General features: G+C 46.5%; 1 protein-coding gene and 1 long non-coding RNA gene across 2 annotated transcripts; both read left to right on the top strand.

Annotated features, from left to right (window-relative positions):
• Nucleotides 1-615: 615 nt before the first annotated feature.
• On the top strand, nucleotides 616-3,753 carry LOC309376708 (metallothionein). Its single transcript, XM_081923313.1, has 3 exons — nucleotides 616-772; nucleotides 2,573-2,638; nucleotides 3,548-3,753. The coding sequence occupies exons 1-3, from the start codon at nucleotides 742-744 to the stop codon at nucleotides 3,640-3,642; spliced, it is 192 nt and encodes a 63-aa protein (XP_081779439.1). The 5' UTR covers nucleotides 616-741; the 3' UTR covers nucleotides 3,643-3,753.
• A 6,286-nt stretch (nucleotides 3,754-10,039) lies between these two features.
• On the top strand, nucleotides 10,040-12,185 carry LOC309375066. Its single transcript, XR_014170789.1, has 3 exons — nucleotides 10,040-11,109; nucleotides 11,870-11,949; nucleotides 12,103-12,185. It is a non-coding gene; the product is annotated as an uncharacterized lncRNA (long non-coding RNA).
• Nucleotides 12,186-12,187: the final 2 nt, after the last annotated feature.

Here is a 12,187-nt window from a genome sequence, read left to right on the forward strand (position 1 = left end):
CAAGAAATAGAGCTTACTTTCCCCCCTTCCAATCACTTTTTCATTTTGCGCGGCGTCTTTTAATATTGAAAGCTTCAGTACTGGGACCGTTTTCTCACTTGCATTTATCTGGGCTCCTTTTTGCGTTGATGACCATGTTCTTGGACACCCCATAAGGGAAAAGGGGCAGATTTTGTTTACAACAACCACAATCTCTTTTTAATGCTTTAAATAACGAAATCCATTTCAGATCTACACAAGTAAACATGGACACGCTCTTCCAACGGGAAGAGAAAATGACCCGTCACTGAATTTCCCTCTCACTGCAAGTTTCCCCCTTCTTGCAAAATCTTTCATGCGCCGCCCCCGCCTGGAAGCGGTCGATATTTGCACGCGGAGCCGACGGCTCGATCGTGTAATGCTTCAGGGAAAGCGAGACTAATTTTTGCACGCAGCTCCATAAGCGGAGGGGAGGAGAGGCTGGACCTTTGGCAAGGGCGCCGATTACGAAAGGTGCGCACGGGGCCGCGCGGGGGCCGCCTTCCTTTGCACGCGGCGCTGCGTGGGTTTCGCTTTTGCACCCCTCGCCGCCTCTGCCCGCCGTCCGGAGCCGGTCCGTGCGCAGGAAAGGGGCGGGCGCTTTGCACTCGCCGCGCCTGCCTTCCGGCTGCTTATAAATATGCCTGCAGAGGCTGCCCTCAGGCCACACATCTCCTCTTGCCTCTTTTAATCCTCCGATCTGTGATCACTCCTGCAACTGCGATGGATCCTCAGGACTGCGCCTGCGCCACTGGTGAGTCTTCATTCCACTTGCTCGACTGCTTTAAGAAAGAGCCAGGGATCGGTGGCTCAAAGAGCGCGCTCTGCACCCAGGCGGTCCCAGGTTCCATCCCTGGTCTTAGACTTTTGTCTGAACCGCTGCAGAGCTGCTGCTGGGCCTGGTAGGTGACTTAGAGCAGGTTCGTCCCAGCCTTCTGTCTTCCAGATGTGTTGGACAACAACACCCATAATCCCCGACGGATGGGCTGTGTCGGCCGGGATTGATGGGAGTCAGTCCCAACAGCATCTGGAGGGTACGGGGTGGCAGAAGGCTGAAGCAGAGGGACAAGCTGCCCGGCTAGGGAAAATGGGCATTTGTGGGGGCAGTTCTGCAGAATGAGCACAAAGGATCCCAAATGCTGCAGTGCCCTGGGCTTAGCACACATTGCCGTCTAAAGAGAGCAGGGGGTGGGTGGAGGCGGAGTCTCCAATAAGGGTTGCTTCCTATACTCTTATATAGCTTGCATGGGGGGGGACGGACGGACCACAGGGGATGTTTTTAAAGGGTGTGATTCTCAAGCACTTTACTACACAAATATTTATTTCTAAGTAAATTGGCTTAGGATTGTGGTGCAGCATCCATTATCATTGGGAGTCCTGCTTTCAACAGCCCTTTTAAGATACAGGATGCGGGTGGCGCTGTAGGTTAAACCACAGAGCCTAGGACTTGCTGATCAGAAGGTCGGAGGATCAAATCCCCGCAAAGGGTGAGCTCGGTCCCTGCTCCTGCCCACCTAGCAGTTCGAAAGCACGTCAAAGTGCAAGTAGATAAATAGGTACCGCTCCAGCAGGAAGGTAAACGGCGTTTCCGTGTGCTGCTCTGGTTTGCCAGAAGCGGCTTAGTCATGCTGGACACATGACCTGGAAGCGGTACGCCGGCTCCCTCAGCCAATAAAGCGAGATGAGCGCCGCAACCCCAGAGTCGGCCACAACTGGACCTAATGGTCAGGGATCCCTTTACCTTTAATCAGTTTTAGCCACCGGCATCTACAGGCCTACAATTGCTATGCTTACTGATGCCAGGTGTGAGGATGTATTTGAGCAGACCCGTCCTTCCTCTGTTCAGCCTCCTTATAGCATCCACAAAATCATATTGAGCAAAAATGTGATTTCCTTGCTCTTCAGATGCCTGCTTTGGGCAGTGCTGATAACCTTGAAAGTACTCTGATGCACTAAAGCTAGTCACTTTTGCACTTGAATGTTGCTACTATGAAAAAAAAGTATTGCAGCACTCTGGGAATCTGTGACCCTGGAGATTCTTGCTTACAGTTGTCCCAATGCATTCATTAATTGGGTAAATAGTGGGATGCTTAGTAACTAACTTGTTTAAGAACTTGTGATCTCTGTTCAGATTCTCAGAACGTCAGTCTTTCTACACTTTAGAACTGGCTCTAGTGCTTGATCCAAGCTAGTGGTACTATTCCCTGTCACAAAACAGTCCCACTTAAGAAAGAATCCCACAGTATAAACTCTGGGAACTTACCCTTTTTGGCTTCTGAGTCCTGGAACCCTCCCAAAGCATTCTCATTAAACTTAGGAGCTTTGCCTCCAATTTACTTCTGAATTTTATTCTTCCATCCTATAGACATAGATGGCAATTTGGCAAACTTGTATTGCTTCTATTTTTATTAACAAGAAGAAGTTGTTTGTATGCAACCCTATAGCCATTGATTTCAGTGGCTTCAGTGCAAGCATATATTTCTGTTGAAAGGGACAAAGGGTGGAGTTTTATTTTAATTTAACTCAGTGGCATGTATATTTCTCCCCCTTCCAGGTGGCTCTTGTTCCTGTGCCGGCTCCTGCAAATGCAAAAATTGCAAATGCACTTCATGCAAAAAAAGTGAGTATCTCTTTGTGAACCCAATAAAAGTTCCATGCATTAGAAGGAGCTGGTTAAAACCTAGAAGCTAAGAGTTTTGCAGGTAAATTCACACTATGGCTTCTCCCCCCTCCCCAAGAATCCTGGGAATGGTAGTTTGTTAAGGGTGCTGGGAACCACAGCACTGAAGGGTAATCTATAATTTCCAGGATACTGGGGAGCAGCCATGTGCTCTAAATGAATGGTGTTGGCTGCTGATCTCACACAGGAACTTGCAATGCAGTCCTAGCATGTGTACTTGAGAGTGATTCTCACTGAACTATTTGGGACTTGATTCTGACAAAATATACATAGGATTGGACATAATGTTCTCCCTTATAAGCCTCCTTTCCAAGGCTTGTCCTTTTACAAGGTTAAGATCTTTCTATTCTTGAACAAATTCATTAAAAGTTAACATCTCTTGGTATTAATTTTGAATTTAGGGAAACTTCCTAAACTTGAACTTCTGTATTTCTCTCACCCATACCCAGTGCAAATCATGCCAGGCTTATTAAATGCCCAGCACCAGGGGAAAAGAAATAGAGAAAGTTCCCCTTGTTGGCTGACAACTGCTTGACGCAAGGAGGCATGAAAGCTTTTGTAAACTGGAAGAATTGGTTTTCCTCTCATATTTTTTTTTAAGCTGTTGATCTGCCAAAAGTGACTTCAGATTTTGGGCTAGTTACGTTTGTATCTGTATTTGCTGTGCAGTCATTGTACACCTTATACAACTGGTGGCACCTTAACCACTTTTCCTTCTTCCTTATTGTGCTTGAGACATTTCACTATCCCTCTTAATTTGTTATAATGCCAGCCAATTCAATTACTAAAGGTCGTTAATCTCTTTGGCACGCTAAACATCCAGTGTCATCTTTTGCCCATCTCTTTCAGGCTGCTGCTCCTGTTGCCCAGCTGGGTGCGCCAAATGTGCCAAGAGTTGTGTCTGCAAAGAGCCACTGTCGGATAAATGCAGCTGCTGCACCTAAAAATGCCCTTTGAAAAAAGGAGACAATTTTCCGATTTTGTAATTGCTCTTTCATACAGATAGAAGGAAGAAAAATGTTTTCAGAAAAATAAAAGTATTTTAAACTTGACAACTTTGAACTGTGTTGGCTGGATGTGGTCTGTATAGCCTTTTTAAAGGCCTATGGGAGCCTGCAACACAAGTCTGCAGACCTTCCAATCGTTTGAAACCAGATGACAAACATGAAAATGACTGAAATGAACCTTTTGTAGTTAAACCACCACAAACATGCCCCAAATTGGGTGCATTTTATCCATAGTACTAAGTAGGCTTTTGACAACCCCAAATCACTATATCTGATTAAGGTAGTATTATGGAGCTTTCCACAACTGCCAGCAAAGCAGGACCAGAAGACTCCAGGAGGTCCATAGAAGTTAAAAAAAAGCGTAGTAGATGTGCCTGTCTCCCATTTACTCCGAATAGTTTTTCCTGGTGAAATACTCCTTTCTTTTGAAACTCCCTAGGTCTGCAGGACCACTGTCTGCTTTTTCAGCCTTTGGGCTACTTCAAGTCTGTGTACAGTTGCAATATGCCCATTGAGCAGGTGAAATTCCCAACACTAGGAATAAATATAGTTTGGAGAACCCCATCATAAGAAAATCACCTGCAGGGCAGAACATGCATGTATTTACCCACCCTCTCTCACTGGAACAGCAAAGGTGCTCCTCCTTCCTTGTCATTGTGCTTGAGACATTTCATTATCCAAGTAGGAGAAACATGGTCAGGTTTGCCCTTTGGGAAAGAAGTTCCTTGCTGGATACAGCATTTGTATAAAGGTCTCTGCTTGCTTGCTTCTGGCATCTTAGCAGACTCCTATCAACACAATGCTGCTTAGTTCGGTGCTAGTTTCCAGAACACAAAAATTAACATTAAAGTTGAGTAAGAAGCTGAGCAGAGAGAAACATAGGCTGCCTTATACCACATCTGCTGGTACAGGATTTGGCCTTAGATGTCTTCTAGTCTACCAACACTGACTGATAGCTCTGAAGGGAATAGGTGCCTCCTAGCTACTCTCAGCCTCCTTAGCAATGACAGTTTTCAGGAGTCTATGGGGGAAGGCAAGACTGTTTAAAGTGTGTGTTGGAAGTTAGAGTGCAACTTGGCTTGCCAAGAAAGGTTTGCTTGGAGCTTAGATGGTAAGGGACCTCCAGATTCCCAGACTAGCCTTGTATCTTTTTATCTCTGCTGGCTTTCCTGTATCCTTTCAGGTTTAGACTGACGCATCTTAGCTTGTATATCCTATTTGCCACTTCCTTCTCCTCACACTTTCTCTGGACCTTGAGGCCTGCGGTCATCTTGAATCTTACCTTCTGAGAACAAAGGTGTGAGCAAGTGTGTTGCAGCCAAAGATTCATTGAACTGCAGTTGACTTTTGCTGCTGTATATGCTAACAAAATAGATGGGGCAGATGTGACCTTATATAGAGATACACCTGAGAATCCTTTCTGCACCAAATGAGTTTCAACTCACCCTGAGAAGGGGAAGTCGGCACCTGTTCTCAGGAGAACAGGTGGCAACTGGACCAGATGAATGTGGGATGGGTCTGGGTTTGTGCCAAAGGCTCCACAGGCTAGGAAACCTGTTTCAGAAAGAGGATTGAAAATTGAGCTAGAGGCCCACAGGAGAAGCCTGAGGGGACTGGGAAGCGAGCTAGTAGACAGTTTGGCTGGAGAAAAAGGAGACAGTCAGACAGAGAGACAGCTTCCCTTAGGAAAAGGTGAGTCCTCAGCAAACCAGCCTTGTGTAGATTAAAAAATTAGATCATCAGCTTGCAGGTCAGAGCCTGTTCATTTCACTCCCTTGTAGTGTGTAGTATATTTTAGCGCTTTCTAGAATAATGAATAACAGTGATAGAAGCACCTGCTGCAGGTGTATGATCCAGGAGGCCCGAAACTGAGCTCACAAACAGGGCATGGGGCAAATGCTGAAACAGAGATCTCCATATTGTGAGGGAGTGGGAGAATAGCCTTTTCCCTGTTGTTCCCCATCTGTGCCCCCCCCTTCCTCCAAGGTAGCCAGGGAGGTGGCTTATAACCCAATCTGGTATGTGAGAGAAACTCATTGTTTGGAAGACTTGCTGCTTGTTTCAATGGGGCTTACTCCTAAGTGTGTGCATCACTACGCTGTTTTCAGTGCTTATGAAATCCCTTTTTTGACAAGCCTTTTCTGTGGAGATTTTTTTTATCCCAGTTTGAATCTGTATCAGACTTTTGAAATGGTTTTACTTTGGATGTTTTTATTGTTAAATCACTTCAGGATGTTTCACAGGAAGCGGTAAATGAATGAAAAGAATAAAACATGGGCAGAATATCAGAACTGATATACAGCCATTGATCAATCGAATAACGAATCACGTTTCAGCAGTGCAGGCAACCCATCCAAAAGAGACAAAAAGCAGATGGGTCACATAGTCACAAGACAGATGACTTGCAGACACGATTTGCTCTCTGCAACAACAACAACAATGACTGCTTTCTGGAGAAATGAAGCTTTGGGTGGTCCACTGATAATAGGATTCAGCATCACTGACAATATGGTGCAGTGGTTGGAGTGTTGGACTAGGACCCTGAGGACTGGAGTTGAAATCCATGCTCAGTCATGAAACTCACTTGGCTGACTTCTGGCAAGGCACTGTCTCCTAAACTAATCTACCTCACAAGGTGGTTGTTGTCAAAGTTTGGCAAATAAGTTACAGCAGAGTGCACACAGAAATAGTCTGATAAGACTACTGGTTGAAAGGACAAAGAAAACTTAAGGTTGATTAGTCACGGCACACAAAGCTATTCTGAGCACAAGCTTCACACTTGGCTAATACAGAGGCACTAGCACAAAGTAACTCATACTAACTGGCTTGAACAAAAAAAATAATTGGAGTGGCATGGAGGAAGGGAAAAGCAAAAGTAGTTGCTAAAAGAGAAAGAATCCATGAGGAGGAAGAACAGGTTCCCTTCTGTCGCCACCCACTGGCTCAAGTAGCTTATTGCAGGAGCTGTTGTTTTCCTCCGAACGGTTGTGAGAATAAAATGGAGAGGGAGAGAACTGTGGTGTGTCTCCTTGAGCTCCTTGGAGGAAAGGTGGGGTAGAAATGTAATAGCAGCAACAACTACTTAAGGTGCCTCATCAGAGCATTGTGGGGGGTGGCTTCCTTCCAATGGAAGTGGATGTGAATAGCATCATCTTGCCACTGGGGATGCTGTGACAAACAGACCCAGCCCCTGTCCATGACAACAAAGGATAATCCACCAAGGAGATGAAATGCTCACAGGCCTGGCCCTACCAATAGGCAGAGTGAGGCAGCAGACGCTGAGAGGGGGCAGGATGATGGGGAACAGAGTTGTGTATGCCACACAACCTGCCCTGTGGCTCCCATCCTTGCCCACTGCCCTTGGGTGTCATGATGGATGCACTGCTTCATTGGCTTCTGTACATGAAATGCTGTTGGGGTGCCTTTTTACCCTTTGCTATAGGTGTCCATCATGCCCAGAGGAGGAGGGAGGAGGAGGAGAAAGCAGAGGTGGCAGCTGACCCCAGCATTTGCAAGATAAGCAGGGCTCTGCTTTTACAGAAGAACAGCCTGCTGGATCAAGCCAATGGCCCACCCAGTCCAGCATCATGTTCTCATGCCTGTGGGAAACCCTCAAGCAGGACTTGAGCACATGTGCACTCTCCCCTCCTGTGGTTTCCAGTAAATGGTATGAGAGGAGTTACTGACTCCAGTCATGGAGGCAGAGCATAGCCATTGTGGGTACTAGTAACCATTGATAGCCTTTTCCTCCATGAATGGGTCTCATCCTCTTTTTAAGGCATCTAAGTTGGTGGCCACCACTGCCTCCTGTGACAGTGAGTTCCAAAGTTTAACTATGCCCTGCATGAAAAAGTACTTTATTCGTCCTGAATCTTCCAACCTTCAGTTTCATTGAATGTCCACAAGTTCCAGCATTATGAGGGAGAAAAACTTTTATCCAGACACTTTTACTCTGTCATACATAATGTTATAAACATCTATCACAGTAGTGTCCAAACTTTTTTCAAAGAGGGCCAGATTTGATGAAGTGAAGGGCCGTGAGGGCCGACCAAAGTTGTTGAGGGTTTTTTTCAGGATTTTACCCAAGGAAATAAACTGCCACAGGGACCGGATTAATTAGGCCCCCAAAACGGACTTTGGACATGCCTGATCTATCATGTTGCCTTTCCTTGCAAAATGTGCAGAGGTTGAAACATGTGATCTCACCTGTTGGAGAAACAGCCATTTCTGGGTGCTCTCAACATCCCTGGAGCACAAATGAACGAAGGGCCTTGGTTTACGAAGAACACCCAGTTTATTTGGACTACGAAACCTGCTGATCTCAGCATGCTAAAAGGTAATCAGAATATTGCCTCAGGCCTGAGTTGTTAGAATCGCTCTGCTGCTGCTGTCAGCAACTTATGGAATGTGGAAGGGCAAAAACCCATCTAGGCTTCAAGAAAGACAAGACCCAAAAGCAAAAGGGTGAGAGCTGATTATTCACATGGGTGCTTGTGTCCAAACTCGTTCAGAAGTTCTTGGAAACCACAATAAAAGTTTTTCTGTTTTTTCTTTATGCACATAGAAAACTTTCAAGAAGCCATCTTCAGCTTCACAACTCACTTCTTCACTAACTATTGGCCTTGGTGGATGTTGGGGCTACTGGGAGTTGGCTAGCTGGGTGGCAGAGGAAGTGGCCACCCCACACCCCATGACAAGTGAAGGAGTGGACGCCTGCCTGAGGCGCTGCCGCCGCCGTGCTTACTCAAGGGCCATAGCCTCTCCTTGCAGGTCACGCTTTCTCAGGCAAGGCGCCCACCTTCCTCCCACTGCCACATGTGCAACAACAGTGTCTCTGCCCCTCAGTGCCCTTTCTCCAACTGGGAGCTCACAAGGCTGGCCATGGGATTGCAACTGGGCAGGAGCCTCCATGCAACCCTGCCCCCCATGGCCACCTCCCTGTTGAATCCTCACAACAGCCCTGCAAGGTAGTGCAGGCTACACATCTCTTGTTACTCAGACTACCCACTGACAAAAAGGGATATAACCATAATTTAAGTGGGTCTGCTCAGTGTATGCTTAGCGTTGGATGCAATGCAATGCAAGGGCTGGATCAAGGAGCTGCAGTGTGGCTGAAGGGGGGCGGATCTTGGTCTGCCAGGTCCTAGTCCAAAAACTTTTTTGTTTACATCAGACTAAGTAATCAAGACCAATTAACATTATAAATACTTTTATTTTCCATATACAGTGTCTATGTAAATGCCTATACAGTGATACCTCGGGTTAAGTACTTAATTTGTTCCGGAGGTCTGTTCTTAACCTGAAACTGTTCTTAACCTGAAGCACCACTTTAGCTAATGGGGCCTCCTGCTGCAGCCGCGCCGCCGGAGCACAATTTCTGTTCTCATCCTGAAGCAAAGTTCTTAACCTGAAGCACTATTTCTGGTTAGCGGAGTCTGTAACCTGAAGCGTATGTAACCCGAGGTACCGCTGTATGTCTTGTTCTGATTTCATGTAAGTCACTGTGGGAGCCTTTTTGGCTGAAGAGGGGGGTAAAAATACACTAACTAACTAAATAAAGGCACAATGTAATAAATTACTGAGGTTAACTAGCATTAATATTTAATGCTGTATTGTTTTTAACACTCGATTGGGAGCTGCCCAGAGTGGCTCAGAAAACTCAGCCAGATGGGTGGGGTATAAATAATTTATTTATTATTATTATTATTATTATTATTATTATTATTATTATTATTATTATTATCAGCAGCAGCATCGCCCCCTACCACCCCACTGCACCCCCAGTTGCAGCAGGAGCTAATGTGTGTCTGTTGCACCCTCTAGTGGCTGCTTGGTATTTAAATTCACCCAGTTTCACTGGAAGTCATTCCTCCGCAAGGGTGTGCTTGTTTCATCATTAAAAGCCGCAACAGCCCTCTACAACTTCCAGTATCGGAGCAGTGAGGAGTGCCCCAATACCAGTTGCTGGGACTCCCAAGTGGGGGAAGCCCTGCTGCTGTTGCTGCGCTCTGGTCCTGCTTGTGGGCTACCCAGAAGAGGCATCTGGGTTGCTACCATGAGGGCATGTGGCTGGACTAGATGGGCTTTGAAATACAGGGGGGGAAATGGAACTCTCAAAACAGGGCAGTTAAAATGATAATATACCAGGGTGTCCAGACCTGACTAGGACCCGAGTGTCCAGGGTTCAAGTCCCCTCTTGGCTATAAAGCTCACTGGGTGACCTTGGACCAGGTTTCAGACTCTCAGCCTAGCCTACCTCACAGGGGTATTGTGAGGATAATTTGGAGAAGAATTGTACTTTGTTTCTCAGACAAAAGATGGAGTTTTCATGTAAAAAAACAGTAAAACACCAAGAAAGGCCTCTAGGAGCACAAACATGTTTTTAAAAAGATGCCTAGAGGTGGAGAATGTGGGTGAGAATCCAGGCAGAGAGAGAAGGTAGTTCTGTTACCAGAATTTTTATTAAGGTTGGGGGGGGTTGTTTCCAGTTAAACGGGACACTGCATCCCCAGACCATCCCCCAAACCACCACAATTCAATTTTGTAAATACTTCCTGCTTCTTCCATGTGTTGGGTAGAAGTCCTGTTGCAACAGTCTTTTGAATAAAGATCAGACCTACCAGCTGCTATTTTGCTCCTATATTCCTGACTTGTGTCTTTGTTTGGCAATCCAAGTGAACCCAAGGATTTTGCTATAACAGTTCCATAATCCAATGAAGCCCACAAACACTAACATTTAAAATAACATCCAAACCACTGGAACCGATAAAACATGATGACCAAACAATGGACCACTAGCTAGCCAACTCCTGGGCAAACAGGTGAGTTTTAGGAGGTGCCAGAAACTGGATCAGAGTCATGGCCTGTCTTATTTCCTTCATTTCTCCAAAGGGGTGCAAAGTGAGGAGGATTTGGGGGAACTCTAAGGGGAGCCTAGATGCAGCTGCCTAAGCCTCCTGCTTGGGGGTAAATGCAGGGGTGGGTCAGGGGCTTGGCAGCTGCCTGAAGTTGCCAAGTGGTAACATGGGCCTGGCAGAGAGAGCATGCCTGGAGCCCAGAGCCGACTGGGTCCAGTCTTTGGCCAGGCTCTGACCTCACAACTGGCTGTGGAATGTTTTGTTTCCAGGGAGGCCATTTGAATTGTTTGAAATGATCCTTGTGTCACTTGGAAGCCCTGTCAGTTGGATCAGTTGAAAAGCCTTCAGATTAGTTGACTTTGTGGACATCTTCAGAGAAACCTCTTTCTCCTTTGAATAACTGTCTTCAACTGATCCAATGACTTTAGAAACCTCTTCTTTGAGTAACTGTCTTCATTTAATCCTTTGACACGGGAACTATCTTGCTCCTTTGGAGAAATTTATTTGGCTTAGTTGTTGGTCCAGTGTGGTATTGGTCGCACAGAAGGTAAAGTCACGGGCTAGAGCAGAGGCATGCCCAGGTTTTAAAGATGCTCCTGGATTATTTGAGTTTTCTAAATCTCATGCTGGGTGTTACATGAGCCAACAATTTTACCAGGGAGTTTTCCAAAGAATTTCCTGTGTTTCCTTTTTTGTCACCATCCAAATTGCAGCAGAATTACCATCTCCCCCATCCCAAATATTCAGGAGAATGCTCCCCACCTCCATTTTCACCAACCACAAATAGGATGGGGAATTCTGAGAGATCATTTTTCACTCAGCCCTAAAATACAAACCTTACTTCTTCAGTGGCACTCACACCTGCACCCTTGGGTGGTCTCTTCCTTGGGTGCATTTCCAGCAGCAGGATCAGGCCCAAAAGGCCCAGCCAGAGCTGCAGCCTGTCCTCAGGGAGGGCCACAAGCAGCAAGGCATGAGCGCAAGAGCAATGCTCCTCAGGAATGGGATAACTTAACTGCCTTTGGCAGTGGAGGGAGGGGGCAGTTGCTGCCTCTCAGCCTACCCAACCTCACAGCATTGTTGTGAGGATTAAATGAGGAGGAAATCCACGTACACCCCCTTAAACTCCTTGGAGGAAAAGGTGGGATGTAAATGACATAAATAAATGCAACACATTGCCTCCATTGCTGAGAAACTGGCACTAAAAAAAAAAAGCAGAGTTTGAAAGCAGGCCATTCCCCTGCCCCTCCCCCACTCCAATTGCCCTTCTCACCCTCACCTCCCATCTCTCTTCCCTGTTCTCCCAGGTTCTCTGTCAGAGCCAATGAAGAAGCTGCAAGAGCAAGGGCCCCTCATTGAGGAGATCGAGGACCTCCTACTTTCCCAGGTAATGATCCCACAGCAGAGCAGGGAGGCTGGCAGTGACTGGGAGGAGGCTGCCTGTGGGTCTCTGGTTGAGTTGGGCCTTTGATTTCATGATGCTCCCCAGACATGTTTCTTCTTCCCTGCCCACTCCCTTCCTTCCTTCCTTCCCCCATAGTTTGGTGTGGGTGCAAGCAAAGAGGTCCAGGAGGCTGTCATCAAATTCTGCATGCAGCAATCCAAGGCCCTGAAGTTCCTCCTGG

This window comes from Podarcis melisellensis (assembly GCF_964234715.1).
Source record: "Podarcis melisellensis genome assembly, chromosome: 8".
Taxonomy (NCBI): Eukaryota; Metazoa; Chordata; class Lepidosauria; order Squamata; family Lacertidae; genus Podarcis; species Podarcis melisellensis.